This window comes from Syngnathus leptorhynchus, chromosome 2 (assembly GCF_054491065.1).
Source record: "Syngnathus leptorhynchus isolate UIUO chromosome 2, UIUO_Slep, whole genome shotgun sequence".
Taxonomy (NCBI): Eukaryota; Metazoa; Chordata; class Actinopteri; order Syngnathiformes; family Syngnathidae; genus Syngnathus; species Syngnathus leptorhynchus.
Window position 1 is genome coordinate 21,077,698 of NC_141196.1, and position 16,927 is coordinate 21,094,624.

Here is a 16,927-nt window from a genome sequence, read left to right on the forward strand (position 1 = left end):
GCTAAATAAAAAAACATCCCTCTATTTCATACTGTGAATTTTACTACACATATCTACCGCTACATCACACAGGCTGTCAATCCACACAATTAAAATCCCACAAAATGTGATTACATATGAAAAAAAAATAATTCTTCAAAAAAGATATACTTTTCAACACCCTACCTATCGAGAAAGTAGCTAAATGAAAAAGAAAACCATGTTCCCTCTATTTTATGTTGTGGATTTTGCTACGCATATCTACCGCTACATCACACAGGCTGTCAATCCACACAATTAACATCCCAGAAAATGTGATTACATATGAAACATCCAATCGCTTTGTAATCCCATGAGTGGTGGGCCTAGTCCCGTGCTCAAGTAATCTACATGAAGTCAAAGAAAGATGGATTGGTGCAAGAGTCTACAGCAGACATGAAAATCTATCTCAGTTAGTACATAACCAGAAACCCCATAACATGTTTGTTACCTGATATTATGACAAATGTGGAGGGGCAATGTTGTGCAACATTTTAATCAGATCAATGTCCTTCTCATACACACCACATTGCAATTGTATACGTATAGTGTAGTATATTGTTCTGCACTCATGGGCCCGAATATCAGGTACACCTGTACAAAAAAGAACCAAAGAAACTGTCTTAGAGGTATTTTTCATTATGTTTGTCGCGCTCCTGGCTTTGTCTGCATTGGGAATTTACCACCAATTTACATAACGGTAAATTACTGTTAGACTACTACACAACACATACGCAGTTTTTAAAAACAGACAATGCCTTTGCATTTTCTTGTATTAGTGATTTGGGTAAGAACATTAATGGGGGGACTAAAACTGTGGAAATTCATGAAACTGGATTTCATAAATGTCATGTTTGCTTTTTTGTGCCTTTTGACACAAGGAATGAGGGCTGTTGTGTGACTGAAGCCACAGAGGGCCTCCATAAAGTAATCATTTGGGGTTCATGCTTCACACATCATACCTCAGAAAAATAAGTTACACATGCGGCTGGATGCATTAGTTTTGATACTCCGTCGTAGTTTGCAGTCATCCATTACACTAAATGTACTTCCCCTGATAAAAGTCATTATGGAAGTGTGCGGTTGCAAATGTGTGTAATTTAGTGCATCTGTGTGCTTGTGTACACATGTAATTGTTTGTGAGTAGGCACTCTTGTGGGATGGTACTGCCTGTCATTAAAAAATAATTTGTGCTTGTTAGCAGTTTGACAGGCAGTCTGTCTGCAGTAACTTTACACTCTTGGTTGATGACTTCTCACTCCACACGGTTGAACTCTTCAATAAACGGTGGTCCTCAATGATTGCAATTATGTTGCTTTTCTTGAGATCCAATCATTTACACAGTGCCCGCCAACAGCCAACAAAGCATTTTGAGCTTTGGAGATTTACAACTCATTCTGGTTCTTGATTTGCACACTTGCACAGAAGTGATTTGCTCCATGATAGCAGATAAAAATCAGAAAGTGAGTGGCACTGGTCTTAGAAGGTGCCTCAACAACTAAGACGAGAATAGCTGAAATTACGTCTTTTCAACTGTAGTTACTTTTTCTGAGAAATTGCCTGTTACGGAGGTTAACACTACCTCTTTCACCTGTAGCAAATGGGCACATTTTACCAATAATTAACATCTTTTATGAAAATGAACTTTTCTTCACGGTTGTAGATAGTGCACTCGTGCGGAATTGCTGATGAAAATATTGTTGAGCCAGGGAAGAAAAGGCAGAAAAACTTAACTGGCAGTAAGAAGATAACTTTCATGTATCAAATATTTTCTTTAAACAAAATTGAATATACACAAGGGATGCAACGATACAAAAATGCCACAATAAAATATTGTCTTATGGTAAAAAAAAAAAAAATGGAGAAAAATGTCATAGTGTGAAAAATGAAAAACATTCGGTAACTGAACACAAAATACATAATACAAAATTTTATGATGACTTCATTTTGGACTTTTCCCGATCACAAAGAATTATTGCAATCAAAGAAAAACTAATAATGCGCTGCACAGAATGTCTCCCATCCTCAATGAATGTTTGAAATAGTTGTGGTGGAGCTTATATGTCCCAAAACGTATGTTACCATTTTCATCAACCAATCCATGGAGGGAAAGACATTGAAGACCATTGCAAAAGCCGTTAGACATAAAATTCAAAAGCATTATTGCAAAATCTTTGAAAACAAGATATGACGGTATTTTCCATACCATCATATTTCTAATATATACTGATCAAATTATTCATTTTTCTGCCACTGTGTCTTCTCTAACTTGTACTGTCAGTACCGAAAGTAAAGTGGTTTAAACGAAAACAGTTTTTTTTAGTTGCTTTTTCTGTAAGCCGTCCAGATTTGGATATTTTTCATTGTTTAGAGTAATATTTACCGTGTATGTTAAAAGGGCATTAACTCATGAGCTGACTCCCACTAGGAGTGTTTATTCATGATGATACCATTTACAGGTTAATCGATAAATAATGTCATTCAATGCCAAAAGTAAACAATGATTTCAGTTTAAGCTTGTCTGAAACACAGCATAATTCTTTAAGTGAAGATGAGGGGACTGTATTTGTTCTAAATCTAATGCACCTGCTTCTAATGCCATTGACCCTTCACTTGCATGTTGAGATTGTTCGTTTGCACTCTTGATGGATTCAGTCACTCGCAGCTCCACACTCATTAAAGACTGCAGATAGCACTCACACATGCACGCGTATGCGCACAAATCTTATGATTGCTATTCAGCCTCCATCAGAGAGTGGTCTGTTTCAAGCAAATGTTTATGTAAATAGCTGCTTTTAAAGTCCACCCTCTTTGTTACCATTGTAATAGAATTAGAGGGAGGAAAAAAAAGGAAATGATTATGTAAACATGCAAAAAGAGCTCCGGAGACAATTGCAAGAGTTTGAGATGGAGAAAATTCAAGAATTTACATACAAAGTAAAACCGGCCATTGAATTTACTTTGTGAAAATGAGGTGGCTTTGTTCAGCCTATACAACATCAGGGAAAAACATGCAGAAAAAAGGATCGAGGTAAGCTCATGATAGACATAGATCATAAGATGAGGCAGTAAAATCCTGGTTATGGCAAGCAGCGTAGAGAGTCGACATAGACAAACTCTGTGATGAATGACAAGGTATATAATGAAAGTACCCAATCACCAAGGAGGAGAGTAAAAGAATCACTTTCTGGAATACATATTTTACCTTGAGGGCTCAAGGTCACTTGTGAGAACGAGTAGTGTATGTGGGAATCTGTCCATCAGAATCATCAAACTCCCTTGCATAACAAAACATGATTATAACCATAGTTTATTGGTTAGGTAGTTACATACATCATGGATGGGAATGTGATGGAATAAAATCTATGGTTACCCATGCTGCTTGTGAAAAAAAGTTTGAAATGAACCAATGTAGCCAAATAGAGAGTAGACAAACAGCTAAGGCACATTAACAGGCAATGCTAACGCTAAAATGTATGAAGAATAGAACAAGGATAGAAGAGTGGATGCTTCCAACAAGCCTGGTGTCATGGATGTTTACAAATAAAATACATGTTTTCAAATACAAATGATGAATGAAATAAGATATTACATGTTTTCAGAGCCATTTTCAGTCAAAACATTATCTTGTTCTCAACATGTATAATAGTGCATGGCAACTTCAGCTGTAATTGTAGTTATCTGTAGGAGACTGCAGCATTTAACAGCTTGACAGCTCGCTGGATGTTTACACTCCAGACCTTGCGATGATCAAAAATAAAGCTATCACAGTGATTATTGGACTTGTAATGTGGCCAGAAATAAACAACACCAAATGAATGCTAATGTTGTTAGTGCGCCGTAGATAAAGTAACTGTCTATTTGCTGACTTTACATTGTAATAATGTGCAGGTAATAGCTTGCTGCGCTGCCACTAATTGGACCAAATCAGCAAATGCAGACTAAAACAATTGTTTTAACATACCCATAACTCATTTGCAATTACCTTAACATTGTGATGGCACCACCTACTATGGGGCTGTCATGAGCAGATAGGAATTGGAATGAATATGTTGGATGCTCTTTATCACAGCGCTGCAGACTCATCAATATGAATGTCATTATCTGACAGTAGGGTGAGGGAATATACGCTATATCAACTTAATTAGGCCATTTAATTACCTCATAATACAATGATATGATTTACGCCAGCTATTGTGACTCCCCGACGTGCTCTTAATTTAACTCTGAAACCTTCTACCTTTTCACAAGTTCTTTTGGTTTTAAGACAAAAAATACACTATGTCCTAAACAGACTTCTATTTGGTCGTATCTGAGACATCATCATGTTCAAACAGACTGTCTCATCATTCACTATTGGGGATTACTTTCTGACTCCAATTTTCCAGTTTACAGCCGCTGACTACTATACATCTCATTTGTCATCAGAAAACGCATTTTCATTTTCACAAACAGATCTAATCGAATACAATGAATATTGAGACATTTTAGGTCCATATTAATTCCGAGTTTCACATCGAATCCTTCAGAAATTGCATTGTATTGTATCTTGGTAAAGACCAAATTTAACACCTGAGCAACATATCCCTAATGGTGCGTCATGGTTAAACACTACCCACACTTTCCAACTGACATTTGATCATTTGGTAGCCATAGAACCTGCAGGAGCTTTTGCACCTACTAATGAGGTGCCTAATATAGGAGTAAAAAATGTCACCAGTTCTTGGTTCACTCTGCCCCTGCCCAGAGGACAGCAGTCTGGTTGCTACAATACATGACAGGACATGACAATATAATGATTCTGTAAGAAGGCTTGTTACTGAAGATTGTACTGTATTGTTGAGCAGTGAAACAAGCTCATCCTCCAAGAAGGACACAGACTATTCTTTTCATCAATCGTTAAAAGCTGGAAGATACAGACATAGGTGATTTGTGTTTATTCGTTCATTCCTTTATGAAATTTTTATTAATGTATTAAACGTTTTAATACATCCAATGTACACACAGCACGTAGAGTATTTGCTATGAGAGGATAGTTGACAATAGGTATTATTTTCATCAATCATTAAAAGTAGGAAGATACAGCGATAGGAGATTTGTGTTTAATCGTTAATCCCTTTATGAATTTTTTATTAATTCATTAAATATTTTAATACATCCAATGTATACACAAGACGTATAGTATTTGCTGTGAGAGGATAGTCGATAATAAGCATGCTTACGTTTGGAAACTGAAATGAGGTTGTTTTTTTTATCTTGCCTAAAAAGAAAACGATAAGTAAAATATCTAACTAACTGTCAGTGAAAAGAGCATTCCTTTCATAATTCTTCCTTGATTCAAAGATAACTATGGGTTGTATGGCTGGTCTCAAGTAAAACCAATCCTCAATGTAATGTGAAGTTTTTCTCCTTGAATCAATTAGATCCGGCGGCAGGACCAGCGCAGTGAAATGTGACACATGGCAACATCAGCCGGGCAGCAAATCATTGGCATAGGTATAATTTGTGTGACTGAGGCCAGGCATAACAAGTATCAAAAGTGACTTATGCATAAGAAATGTGACATATATCCAAACACAAACACCTACACATACACACAAATTCTGCAGCAGGGGAACAACTTTAATTATAGCTTTAGAGACAAGTGACTCAGCCGAGTGGGGGAAAGCACTTGATAACAGTGACATTTACAATCTGCCTCATTTATCAAAGGCTGCCAAAGCAGAGTCAAAAAGGGTCATTACTCAGTAAACATAGATTAACTCAATCATGCAATCAGCATAGTTTGGTGATCATTTATTTTTACTACAAGAAAACCACATATCAGTAAACCAATTGTTAGTCATCTATTTTCTTACCTAATAGTTGAATGTATGTGCTTGTAAAGTAAATTCCATTATCATTATGGTTTTGTTCCCCAAATATTAATTATATTTACTTTGATAGATAGTTGATAAGCAACTGATGTCAATTGCACGATGGCACAGAGAATAGAGGTGATTGATCAACTAAAGACTAGACCAGGCCATGCTCTGTCCATGAATGCAATTCTTCATTCATAATGGATAAATAGGACCGCACTCCTTTGACACTACAAAACATTTCCATTTCAACTTTTGTAGAAAAATGGTTTGAAGAAGGCCAATTGTACAATACTCTGAACAAATACAGGCATCGCAGGTGAGTAGGAGTGTGATGAGCACCAGGACACTTTTCAGAGACTCCTCTGCTTTATTGCTGTAGCTACGGGAAGCTTTAGAGCGTCAGCAGCTGGCAGAGACACCAAATGCCAGGGAGGAGACAAAGAGGGAAAAGGAGCTGATTTGAAGCTAATCTCTTCTCCATTTATTTTTAATAGCATGCAGCTGCGTTGTATTCGATTTGATCATCAGTTGTCTGGATGGGTGGACTACTCTGCATGGACACGTGGAAACATCAACTCAAAGTAATGCACACTCCTTTCATATTTAATTCAAATACTATATACACTACTCCCAGATTCGTCCAAGCTACACAGACCATGAACAACACGAAGGAGAAAATCAGTAGTCTTTGTAGCAGTAGAGCTGTAGAGCATGTACCACACGTGTGGCCAACAAATTCTAAAACACTGTTGCCTAGCGGTGCCTCAAAATTGTAAAAGGTTTAATTCCAAATGAAGAGATAGTGTTATGAGCGGTAGCTGTGGTTGCTCTGATAGGATTTGCTAGGTCTTCTAAATATAAACAGACGAGGCACAACAAAAACTCCTCTAGCCAACCTTCAGAAGTCTTTGCTTGTCATTACACCAACGACATGAAAGATGCAGAGACAAAATGGCAAGGGTTATTGTATAGAACCTTTCTTCAGAAAGGTAAAGAAAAAAGGTAAAGAAACAGTGTTATCGGTATTGATTAGTTGCACAAAGAAATTGAAAGACATTGTTAAGGATTTGGAGAAATGTGGCTTTTAAGCGATACATACTTTATTCCTGCATCTGCATTCAACGCGTGTCCTATTACTTTATTGATTCAAAAGTGTGCAAATGGGAAATGTTCAGGGACAGTCTTAAAACTAGTTGCCTTATCACACCTCAGTAATAATGACTGGGACCGCACTTGAGACCATTTTCTTCAGCATAAAAAGATGGAATCAAACTTCCATAAGGTAGGCAAAAACGTAACATTATGTTATTGGCATGAACAAACATTAGTGTTATTCTAAACACTCATTAGTGTCATAATTACTGTACTGTCAACACGCCATTTGGTGTTGAACATTTATCACGTTTGTAAATGTTTCATAAAATAGGTAGTGTAGAGGCATATAGACACTTCACATTAACACCCTGGGTGTTGAATTAACACTAGCTGATATAGTAGTGATCGATCGATTCTCGATTGTGCTGATTCTGACGCCCGGTATTTGGCATTTTGGGGATTATTGCGACCAGTCTTCATGTTTGCTCTGCCTTCTTGAGCCTGGCATGGCAAGGGGAGCAGTCCAGTCAGCAGACAAAGGTAAGTATTAAGGTAAGGTATTTGGACTTTACCCAAATGTTAATAAATCCCAGTCTTCTATAACTCACAACTATTTGTGACATCATAGGGGCAGCTCTGTTTGCCACAGCCTTGCCTTGAGGCTAAAGCTAATCACTCCCCATTGTCATAATGCAGAGCTAATTTGCTACCTCAACCACATGGCTTCGGAGAGAACTTCAATCATTTGGAATAAAGTTGCTCATAATATTAATATGGAAATAGGATAAAAGTGACTTTGTGTGTAAGCCACATGAATAAATTGACTGAATTAATTTATAGAGCATTTACAAATTATTTAAAACATGTACTTGAATTTAAACCAAGTTATTTAAATCTAGTGGTGTTAGAGTTCTTATTTTTCAAAATGTTGACACCCTACCTCCATTTTTTTAGCTGCAAATAAATATTGGCTTCAAATATCAGTTATCAGCCTCTTTGACTACTAATGTGGTATCAGCCTTTAAAAATAGCATTCTGATCCATCACTAATGTGTATTATTAAGAACTAAATCATACAATCAGAATCCAACTGTTAAGTTTGTTTCTCACAGTTTAAAGTTCCAGGGTTCATTCCGACTCTGGCCTTCCTGCCTGGAGTTTCCTCCCACATTCCAAAAACATGTGCGGCAAACCAATTGACCACTCTAAATTGTCTGTAGGTGTGATTGCAGGCTTGAATGGTTGTTTGTCTATATGTGCATGGCAATTGGCTGGCAACGAGTTCAGAGTGTACCCCCCCCCCCCCCCCCCCCCCCCGCTGCCTAAAATATTGTTGGGATAGATGCTCTATAGTGTTACCATGACCAATATCGATGGTGAATGAATGTTTCTATAGTGTTACCATAACCTATACTTTGAGTCCTGCTTTAAAGCATTGATGTAAATACCTAACATTGTGGAAACTCTTCCTTGGCTCAAAGAGGAGGAAGGGAGGAAGGAGATGAACATATATCATTTTTTTGTCTGTCGTTCGGTTGGTAAACTTTCAAGAACACGATAACATTTGGGTTCACAGTGGTAGTCCATCCAATTATAATACATTTTTAAAAAATGGACATGGACGTTGGGGTTGAGTCATATCAATAATAATAACAATACATTTTATTTGTTAGGCGCCTTTCAAAACTTCAAAGGTCGCTGAGTTAAATCTGTGTTGTTTTTTGTCTGTGCTGGGGCTGTAGGAAAATGACTTGGGAAGAGAAACAGGTGCTGCGGGGGTTATTTATTATTGGCCACAGTTCCTCTTTCATTACAAATCCTAACTTCTAAAAAAACACATTTTTTCCTAGTCGTTTGGGTCAAACGTTCGAAGCAAAATATTAAATGTCTTGTTTAAAGTCACTGTTTTTTTGTTCTTTTTTCCTATTTTCTAAAAACTGAAGAGAATTTTAACTGTTAGGGTTTGTAAATCTGAAGAGGACAGCCCATAAATAAAAGGAAATTCAAGTGTTGAGATAACGGATGATGCCTATAGAGCTCAGATAGTTGAAAACAAAATGTACAGACTTGAATAAATGTATAAAACAGAGCAAAGACACAAAGAAGGCAGCACTGCTTTCAAAGTTATGAAGATGACCAAGGTTGGGTAACATCATTATATGGCAAGAAAAATGATGTATAAGCAGAGTAAGGGTAAGGAAACAGAAAACAATAAATTAGACATGAAATGTGACGGACAAGGGTTGTTGTTGATTAAGGCTACAAAACACGCATGTAGGGGCTTCTACTGTAGAATATTTTTCAGCACCTTTAAGTGTGTTTTGTATTAGGTTAACAGACAACATTTATAATATTAAATAGATGGCATGATGTGATTTTTTTTTAGATTGTTTTGAGACAGCAAGATACAGTTTAAGTTCAGGTCCTGTCTACGATAGCAATGTGGGAATGCATCCAGCCCCTCACTGTGTACTATTATGCATCTTAAATTATCATACACCTCCCATTAAGATCTTTATTGTAATAAAGTCACCATTCATCCGTCCGTCCATCCATCCAGCCATCTTTTCAAAATGGCGACTATATGACAAAAATGCTATTCAATTTACAATTACTGTGTCTAATTCCAAAACTGTTCAGCTGCTTATTTTCCCACATTGTCTCTGCCACATTTTTGAGCTCTCCTCCTCCTGCGGTGTCACAGTCCTTATGGTGCTGCAACACTGTTGGTCTCCTGTGGCCACACTTCCCACGATGCATCTGTGGCACTGGGCTTTTGACAGAGCTGATAGGCTGAGAGGACTTCAGTATTGACCAGCCTCCGCCTGGTGCGATGTCAGCACGGTGCAGCAGTGAAGCATGGTTGACCGACACACACCACTGATTTTCAGTCTTTCATCCATGATGCCACTCAATCTTTTTTCCTTGCTGTACTATCTGCCATCTACACGACAAAATGGCTATATTTTTTTATATTCACCATTTATGTTTGCTGTTACATATGCATAATCCTAATAAAAGTTCATTGCTCACATTGTTTACTTCATGTATTCATAGACAATAAAAATTGAGCACAGATATATCCAACTGAGTCTGACTCCTTTCACATGTCAGTGATTAATACTTATACTGCCCGTTTCATATCTCTGCAATATACAGGTGAGTGCCATGTGTACGTACATATACATCATTTTTAAGGCAAGCAGAAGAGAGCCAGCATACCCTTTAATATTAACCTACTGTGTCGAACCATTGGCTAACTCACTAGGGGACACGTACGTTGATCATGACAAGTCCACCACTGCTAAATGTCTACTTTGATCTCTCGTGCAATAGTTATACTGAGTGTGTACAAAAACAGGTTGCCACACAATACTCGTAAAAAAAAATAATAATCAGGAGTTAAATCAAAATCATAATTTTTAGGTTTGGTGTGCACAACGCAACTGGAAAAGGTATGAGTTTATACAGGCTCAAAAGACTGTCAAGTTGGGTTTTTGTTTTGTGTTTTTTTAACATTCAGTAAACATCCATCTTGGATGGATGGATGGATGGATGGATGATGGATGGATCGATGGATAGGTGGGTTGGACGGACGAATGGAAGGGGGGACGCACGGAGAGACGGATATTGTATCTTTACAATTTTCACTTTCATTTTATACAGTAAATATTAATCAACAGACATACTGTAGTGTATGCCTGCCTGAATTTATTCAGGCTACTACATTCTCACGATAGAACAATTTTCAGAAATGTCACTTGAAAAATATGATAGCAAGCTGTGGATTAATCTCACAATTTTGACAAGGATTTAACTAATAAACTAAAGTTGACTAAATACAAGCTTTTAAATTGTTTTTTAGTTTAATTCTTTTTTTTTTCAACCACATAGAGACTTTTGAAAAAAGTAATCTCGAATAGCGAAATGTGTGTTTTATTCTAAAGTATCATGCGCAGAACTCTATTTTTCAATTTAGTCCATAACATGTTGATAAACAAGTTGGTGTGATTTAATAAACACACACCCATGGGCGTCATTAGCCTTATACATATTCTCATATGTCAGCTAATCACTGTGGCAAACTCGCCTTGGTTGTCTTACAAATGTTAACTTTTTCATATCCCAATACTCCAGGGGTCGAGGATGGTACCGACCCTATGCTAGTCCAATTCTTTTTGCCACAGTAAAAGTTGTCTATGTGTAAATGTAATTTGATTGATACTGACACCTAAAAACACCACATTCACTGTACAACAGCTCACGTGATACAAAAATAGGGACATGGCAACCATGGAGACATGTTTGTCTGTGCTACACTCAAATCACCAGTAAGGAAATATGCAAATAAGAATAAACTGTTATTACAAATAAGCAACATTTAGTCCAAAATAGTATAGAGTGAAATGTCGCACATAGTGAAGTTGAGTAAACATAGAGTGGTTCTGATAAGAATAAAAAAAATAAAATGCTGATCCAGTCATTTTGGCCTGGATTTGACCCAATATCAATGGATCGAAAAGGACGATCTCATACCAATGGCTTTTTTTGTATGATTTGAACTTTTCTCAGATTTCAGTTCTTTCATCGTGTTAGAAAGTTCTGGTGAAATGACATCAGGCATTGCAACTTAACCATCAATGCCATTTGTGAGAAAATTATCTAATATGTACATGGCATGACAAAATACCATTATACGAATAAAATGGAAATAATCCAAATAATGATTGTTTGGCCTTGGTGAGGCTTAACATGCAGTGTATCATGTTCAGCAGAGCATGGATAATCCCCAAAGTGCTTTGTCCCCAAAAACCCACCTTGTCTTGGGTACTCATCAGCCTCGTGGTGAACAAGGTTGGTCACACAGCCACTGTAATGCAGCCTCTGCTCCTGCTCGAATGCCTTGAGTGTCTCGCTGGAGCTGTAAGACTTCTGGGTTGGCACGCGACACTCATCTGCATCCAGGGATGAGGTGTTATAAGGGGAGTCCTTGGAGTGGCTCAGGGAGTGTTGCCTTCGGTCCTTCAGATCCATGATGGTGTGTGCTAGGGGGGGATGTTCTGAAGCAGGGTTTGGAGGTGGCTTTAAGACTCCAAGTTGGCCTCACTAGAATTTGTCACCACTTCTGTAACCTGGACAATGGGAAAATGGGACAAATGATATTAAATTAATTCCCTCTTGGGGAAGTTAAGCAAAACTCAGTTTGGAGAATGTGCAGTTAATCGATCAGACAAATATGCAACTACATGAATACATGATGGTGATTTAGGGAGTGAGGAACATGGAAGGAAAAAAAGGAAGACACCCGGTCAAAAGTAGAAACTGTCGCTTGTCTTTTTGATGAAAATAATTAGGGTCCATGACCAAACGGCAATTTTTCTTTTCATAAGTTTATTAAGCAACCTAATCTAACAAACAAAACATGTATATGTGAAAACAACTTTTTGTTTTTGTGCTCAAGGGAGTAGGTAGAAGCCCAAGGAACATATCGAGACCTACCCCCAATTGTACAGTGGACTTTTTCTTAAGTAACACTTCTTTACAGAAAACAAGGAACCATTTGATGTAGAATCAAAGCGCGCAAAATCTAGGCTTAGCTGTATGTGTCCATATGTATAAGGCTGGTTTAAAATGTTGAGCCAGAACTCAAATCTATGGCATAATGTCATACAGCTGGCCTCAGCCCTGCATGAATAGAATTACATTAAAGGGAGAATAATAATGACCAAAGGGGTCAGAGAAATAAAGAGATAATGTATAAGAAAAACAAAGAGAATAAAAAAGGAATGATAATAATTATGATTACAAAAGAGTAAAAGGGGAAGGAGGAGTGAAAGGTAGACAGATTCAACAGGATGGACATGAGAACAGGAGAAATGACTTAAGGGCATTGGTAGTCTCTCCCTCATTATTACAGTGAGAATGAATCCCACTCCCTCTGAGGCTGTAAGGGATAATCAAACACCACCAGGCAGAGACATGCACATAGAAAAATTCACAAACACGCACACACACACACACACAGCTACAGAATGGATCCAACTATGCACGCACAAACATTTGTTTCACGATCTTGACACAGTCAAACCTAAAATTTCAACACAGATAATCATATACATGAAGAGATTGCCTCTAACGCCTCAGTTGTCCATTGTCATTGCATCACAATCAACCAGCCTACTTTAAATGCATTCACATCTTATAAATGTGGACACAGATTATATATTGTGACGCTAACACAGCATGATACAAGTGAAGGAGCCTGGAGCGATGTAGTACATTAGCAGCCAAAGATCAAAGTGCAACAATACAACAACCAGCAGTAATTGACAGCAATGCCCCCAGCAGCTGCCAGTATGGGGTATTTAAGGTAATAAATAGACTGGCTTGGTTTCGCCTGCTGGAGGTTAAAGGAAGTCTGCTCCACCCACTGCATTACAGCGGCACATTACATTTTTACAACTCCCAGTCTGGAGAGTATTTGTCAATATCGAGGCAGGTGAGAGCTTTCCAAAAATGACATATAAATGGATTCTGAAAATGTAATGTAACTAATTGCACGCTGGATCGGCTTGAAGGAGACTGAGAGGAAAAAAGAGACAGTCCAGAATGGGAGTCAATCCTTTCAATGAGGGCTCATTTTAAAATGCTTAGTAGGTAGTATTGAAAGTGCCCTGCTATGCGCATTGATTAACAGTAGGATTTAAGTCTCATAAAGAGCTCATTATGCTCCGGTATCCATCACACAAGCTATTAGGGTGTTTCACCTTAATGTGTTTGTACCTTGAATGGAGAGTGAGGAAATCGAGAGGGATATAGTGGGGACACTGGCTGGCATTATGCACATAATGTGTCAAGAAAGCTTAGTGCAAGTGTGTGTTTGTGAGTGGGTTCATGTGGGGGTGCATGTGTGTGTGGGTGTGTTTGTGTGACCATCACACGGTCCATCCCTTGTCATGGGGTGATGGCTTGAGTGCCTCTGTGACCCCGAGAGCTATACCAGCGGGTGCGCAAGCACCTAGTAGGGACACCCATGCTGGACAGGTCAAAGGGTAGAGGTGAGACAAATTGGACCATACGTGTAATTACTCCAGTAAATGGTCCCACTGCCTTGTGGGTTAGCCTTTTGAGGCAAGGCTAAGGGGGCAAACCCTAACAGAAAATGAATGTGGTGGTGGTGCATAATAGGCAGGCCTAAACAGAACTAGGACCCGGCAGCTGCTTGCAGCCTAGGTGAAGAACTGGTTGTCTTGGGCTCACCCATGCAACCAACCCCTCCTCATCAGGGTGTTTTGTGGGAGGGTGCACCCCCTACAGCACTTAAAAAAAATCTTTGCACAAAAAACAGAGGTTGTATGCCAGTGGAGCACCAGCACTCCACCCAATCCACCCATCTTTACTGTTGCCAATAACCAGCTGTCTGTCGTACCATCATTCAAATACCTGGGGAGCAATCTCTCTGAAGACAACACACCATTGACAAAAAAGTTATAAATAGATTTCAACAGGTGTCAACCGCATTTGGGAGAGTCAGGCACCAACTCTTTCAAAACAAAAATCTTTACCAACACACGAAAATATCTGTCTACCCGGCCATCTGCATTCTGCATTACCACCCTCCTCTACAGCTGTGAGTCATGGGTCACATACCATCGGCATGTGAAGTCCATCCATCCATCCATCCATCCATCCATTTTCTGAACCGCTTTATCCCCACGGGGGTCGCGGGCGTGCTGGAGCCTATCCCAGCCGTCATCGGGCAGCAGGCGGGGGACACCCTGACTTGGTTGCCAGCCAATCGTAGGGCACACAGAGACGAACAACCATCTGCACTCACACTCACGCCTAGGGGCAATTTGGAGTGCTCAATCAACCTACCAAGCATGTTTTTGGGATGTGGGAGGAAACCGGAGCACCCGGAGAAAACCCACGTGGACACGGGGAGAACATGCAAACTCCACACAGGGAGGGCCGGAGGTGGATTCGAACCTGCACCCTCCTAACTGTGAGGTGGACGTGCTACCCAGTGCGCCACCGAGCCATGTGAAGTAATTGGAGCAATTTCACATCCGCAGTCTTCAGCACATCCTGGGAACCACTTGCCATGGCCGAGTGCCTCACCCTGAGATCCTCAACAAAACTGGCTGCAAGAGCATTGAGGCCACCATAGTCCACCACCAGTTGCGATGGGTAAGGCATGTGATAAGGATGCCTCAAAAAAAGACTTCCACGCAGAGTGCTTTATGGGCAGTTACATCAAAGGCGACGCTCTGCTGGAGGTCAGAAAAAGCGCTTCAAAGACCAGGTAAAAATGGCACACAAGTGCAGAATGAAGCCTGAGGAACTGAGAGCATAGCTGCCGAACGCAACACCTGGCGGCAGCTGTGCCTCAATGGCACAAGAATTCTTGAGGGCAAGAGGACACAGCCCAAACATTATACGACGCCAAATACAATTACTCCAGTAATTATAATTAAAATTGTATGAAGATAGCTAACATAACAAAAGTTGCATGAGTGTACATATTGTTTAGGCAGAGTAAAAGAAACATTTATTGAATATTAAGCCAATAATGAAAAACATCGCCCCATTTACTTTCCCACTTAAATTCTAAAATCCATAAATTAATGGAGAAAAATAGATCTGCAAAATAATAACCGCTTGCTCAAGCTAGTGTGCAAGAATGAAGAGTGAGTAAGTAGCATGGGAGAGAAAAGGTGGAAAAGAAAAGGCAAAGAACTTACATAGAAAATTTGATTTATTACTCTCATAGTGAATTTATTACTCTCAAAGTGGCTTGGAAGAACAAGGTGAAGAAGAAAACAAAGGAAACAGAAGAAAATCGAGCACCAAGTACAATATTGCAATTGTCCTGTTAATTGTGGAGTGACATCATTAGAACAGATAATTGCTCTCCAATAAAACTGTCTTTGTACACCACATGGTGTTAGACATTTTTTATATAATTAGATTCTCTGTAGAGCTGCATGTCCTGTAATGAGTATAAGGTCAAACAACCTAAGAAATATGTTTTATGATAACATGTGGCATTAGAGTTGTGACGAAACCTAATTTATACTAGAATTATAACCAAGAAGCAACTCTGGGACCACTGCTTTGATGGAATATTGTTTTATTTTTTACCGAAAGCGGATAGACCTCTACAGTCTTTGTATTTGCATCTGTATGTGTATTTTGGGAATATCAACTACAGTTGACATAATTTTGAAGGCTAAATGAGTCACAAGTCTAAATTGACTTCAGGGTTGAACCCCCCACCTTCAAAGTTGAAGTCTATCACTCCATAACTTGAAACTTTGCTTGAGGAGGGGGGGACCTGTTCACCTGCTACACTTGGTGAAAACCCAAGAAGACAGAAAAACTAAATTGATACTGCCATGAATGGTGCTGCCAGGGCCTACTGGGAGCAAAATATAAATATAAAATGCCTCGCTCAAGGACACTTTGACATGATCACCATGCTTGAGGATTGAACCCAGCACCTACAAGTTTGTAGATTATCACTCTATGACTGAGCAATGTGAAAAAGTTATTTGGCAGTCAGGAATCACCGTCAGCTAGAAAACATTGATGGCTAGGAATGAAAATGGAAGGGTTGATTTAGGGCTGCTGTATGAATGAGTACCTCCTGTAACTTTGCTTGGGGAGGGGGAAACCTACTCAAATTTGCTACACTTGGCAAAAACAAGAAGAAACAAAAAGTCAGTTGATGTCTAGGTTTCATCGTTTTAAAATTGAGGGGAGGTACTTTACGGGTTGACTTATCCTAGTAGGGCTTCTGATAGAATATATGATGTTCTGTGACGGAATGAAAGTGGCCAAAACTGTTAAATGCTTGATTTTTTTTATCATTATGTCTGGCAACATGTCTTAACATTGAAAATTACACTTGCTAGATACTTAGATACTACTTAGAATAATACAATTAC

At 38.9% G+C, this 16,927-nt stretch overlaps 1 protein-coding gene across 3 annotated transcripts in view; it reads right to left on the reverse strand.

Annotated features, from left to right (window-relative positions):
* tenm2a (teneurin transmembrane protein 2a) overlaps positions 1 to 12,011 on the reverse strand; it is a 156,010-nt gene extending 143,999 nt beyond the window's left edge. For all 3 annotated transcript variants that reach the window (XM_085937078.1, XM_085937066.1, XM_085937072.1), the window contains exon 1: positions 11,795 to 12,011. In XM_085937078.1, the coding sequence (XP_085793204.1) occupies positions 11,795 to 12,011 (217 nt within the window). The remainder of the gene's footprint in view (positions 1 to 11,794) is intronic.
* Between the last annotated feature and the right edge of the window lie 4,916 nt (positions 12,012 to 16,927).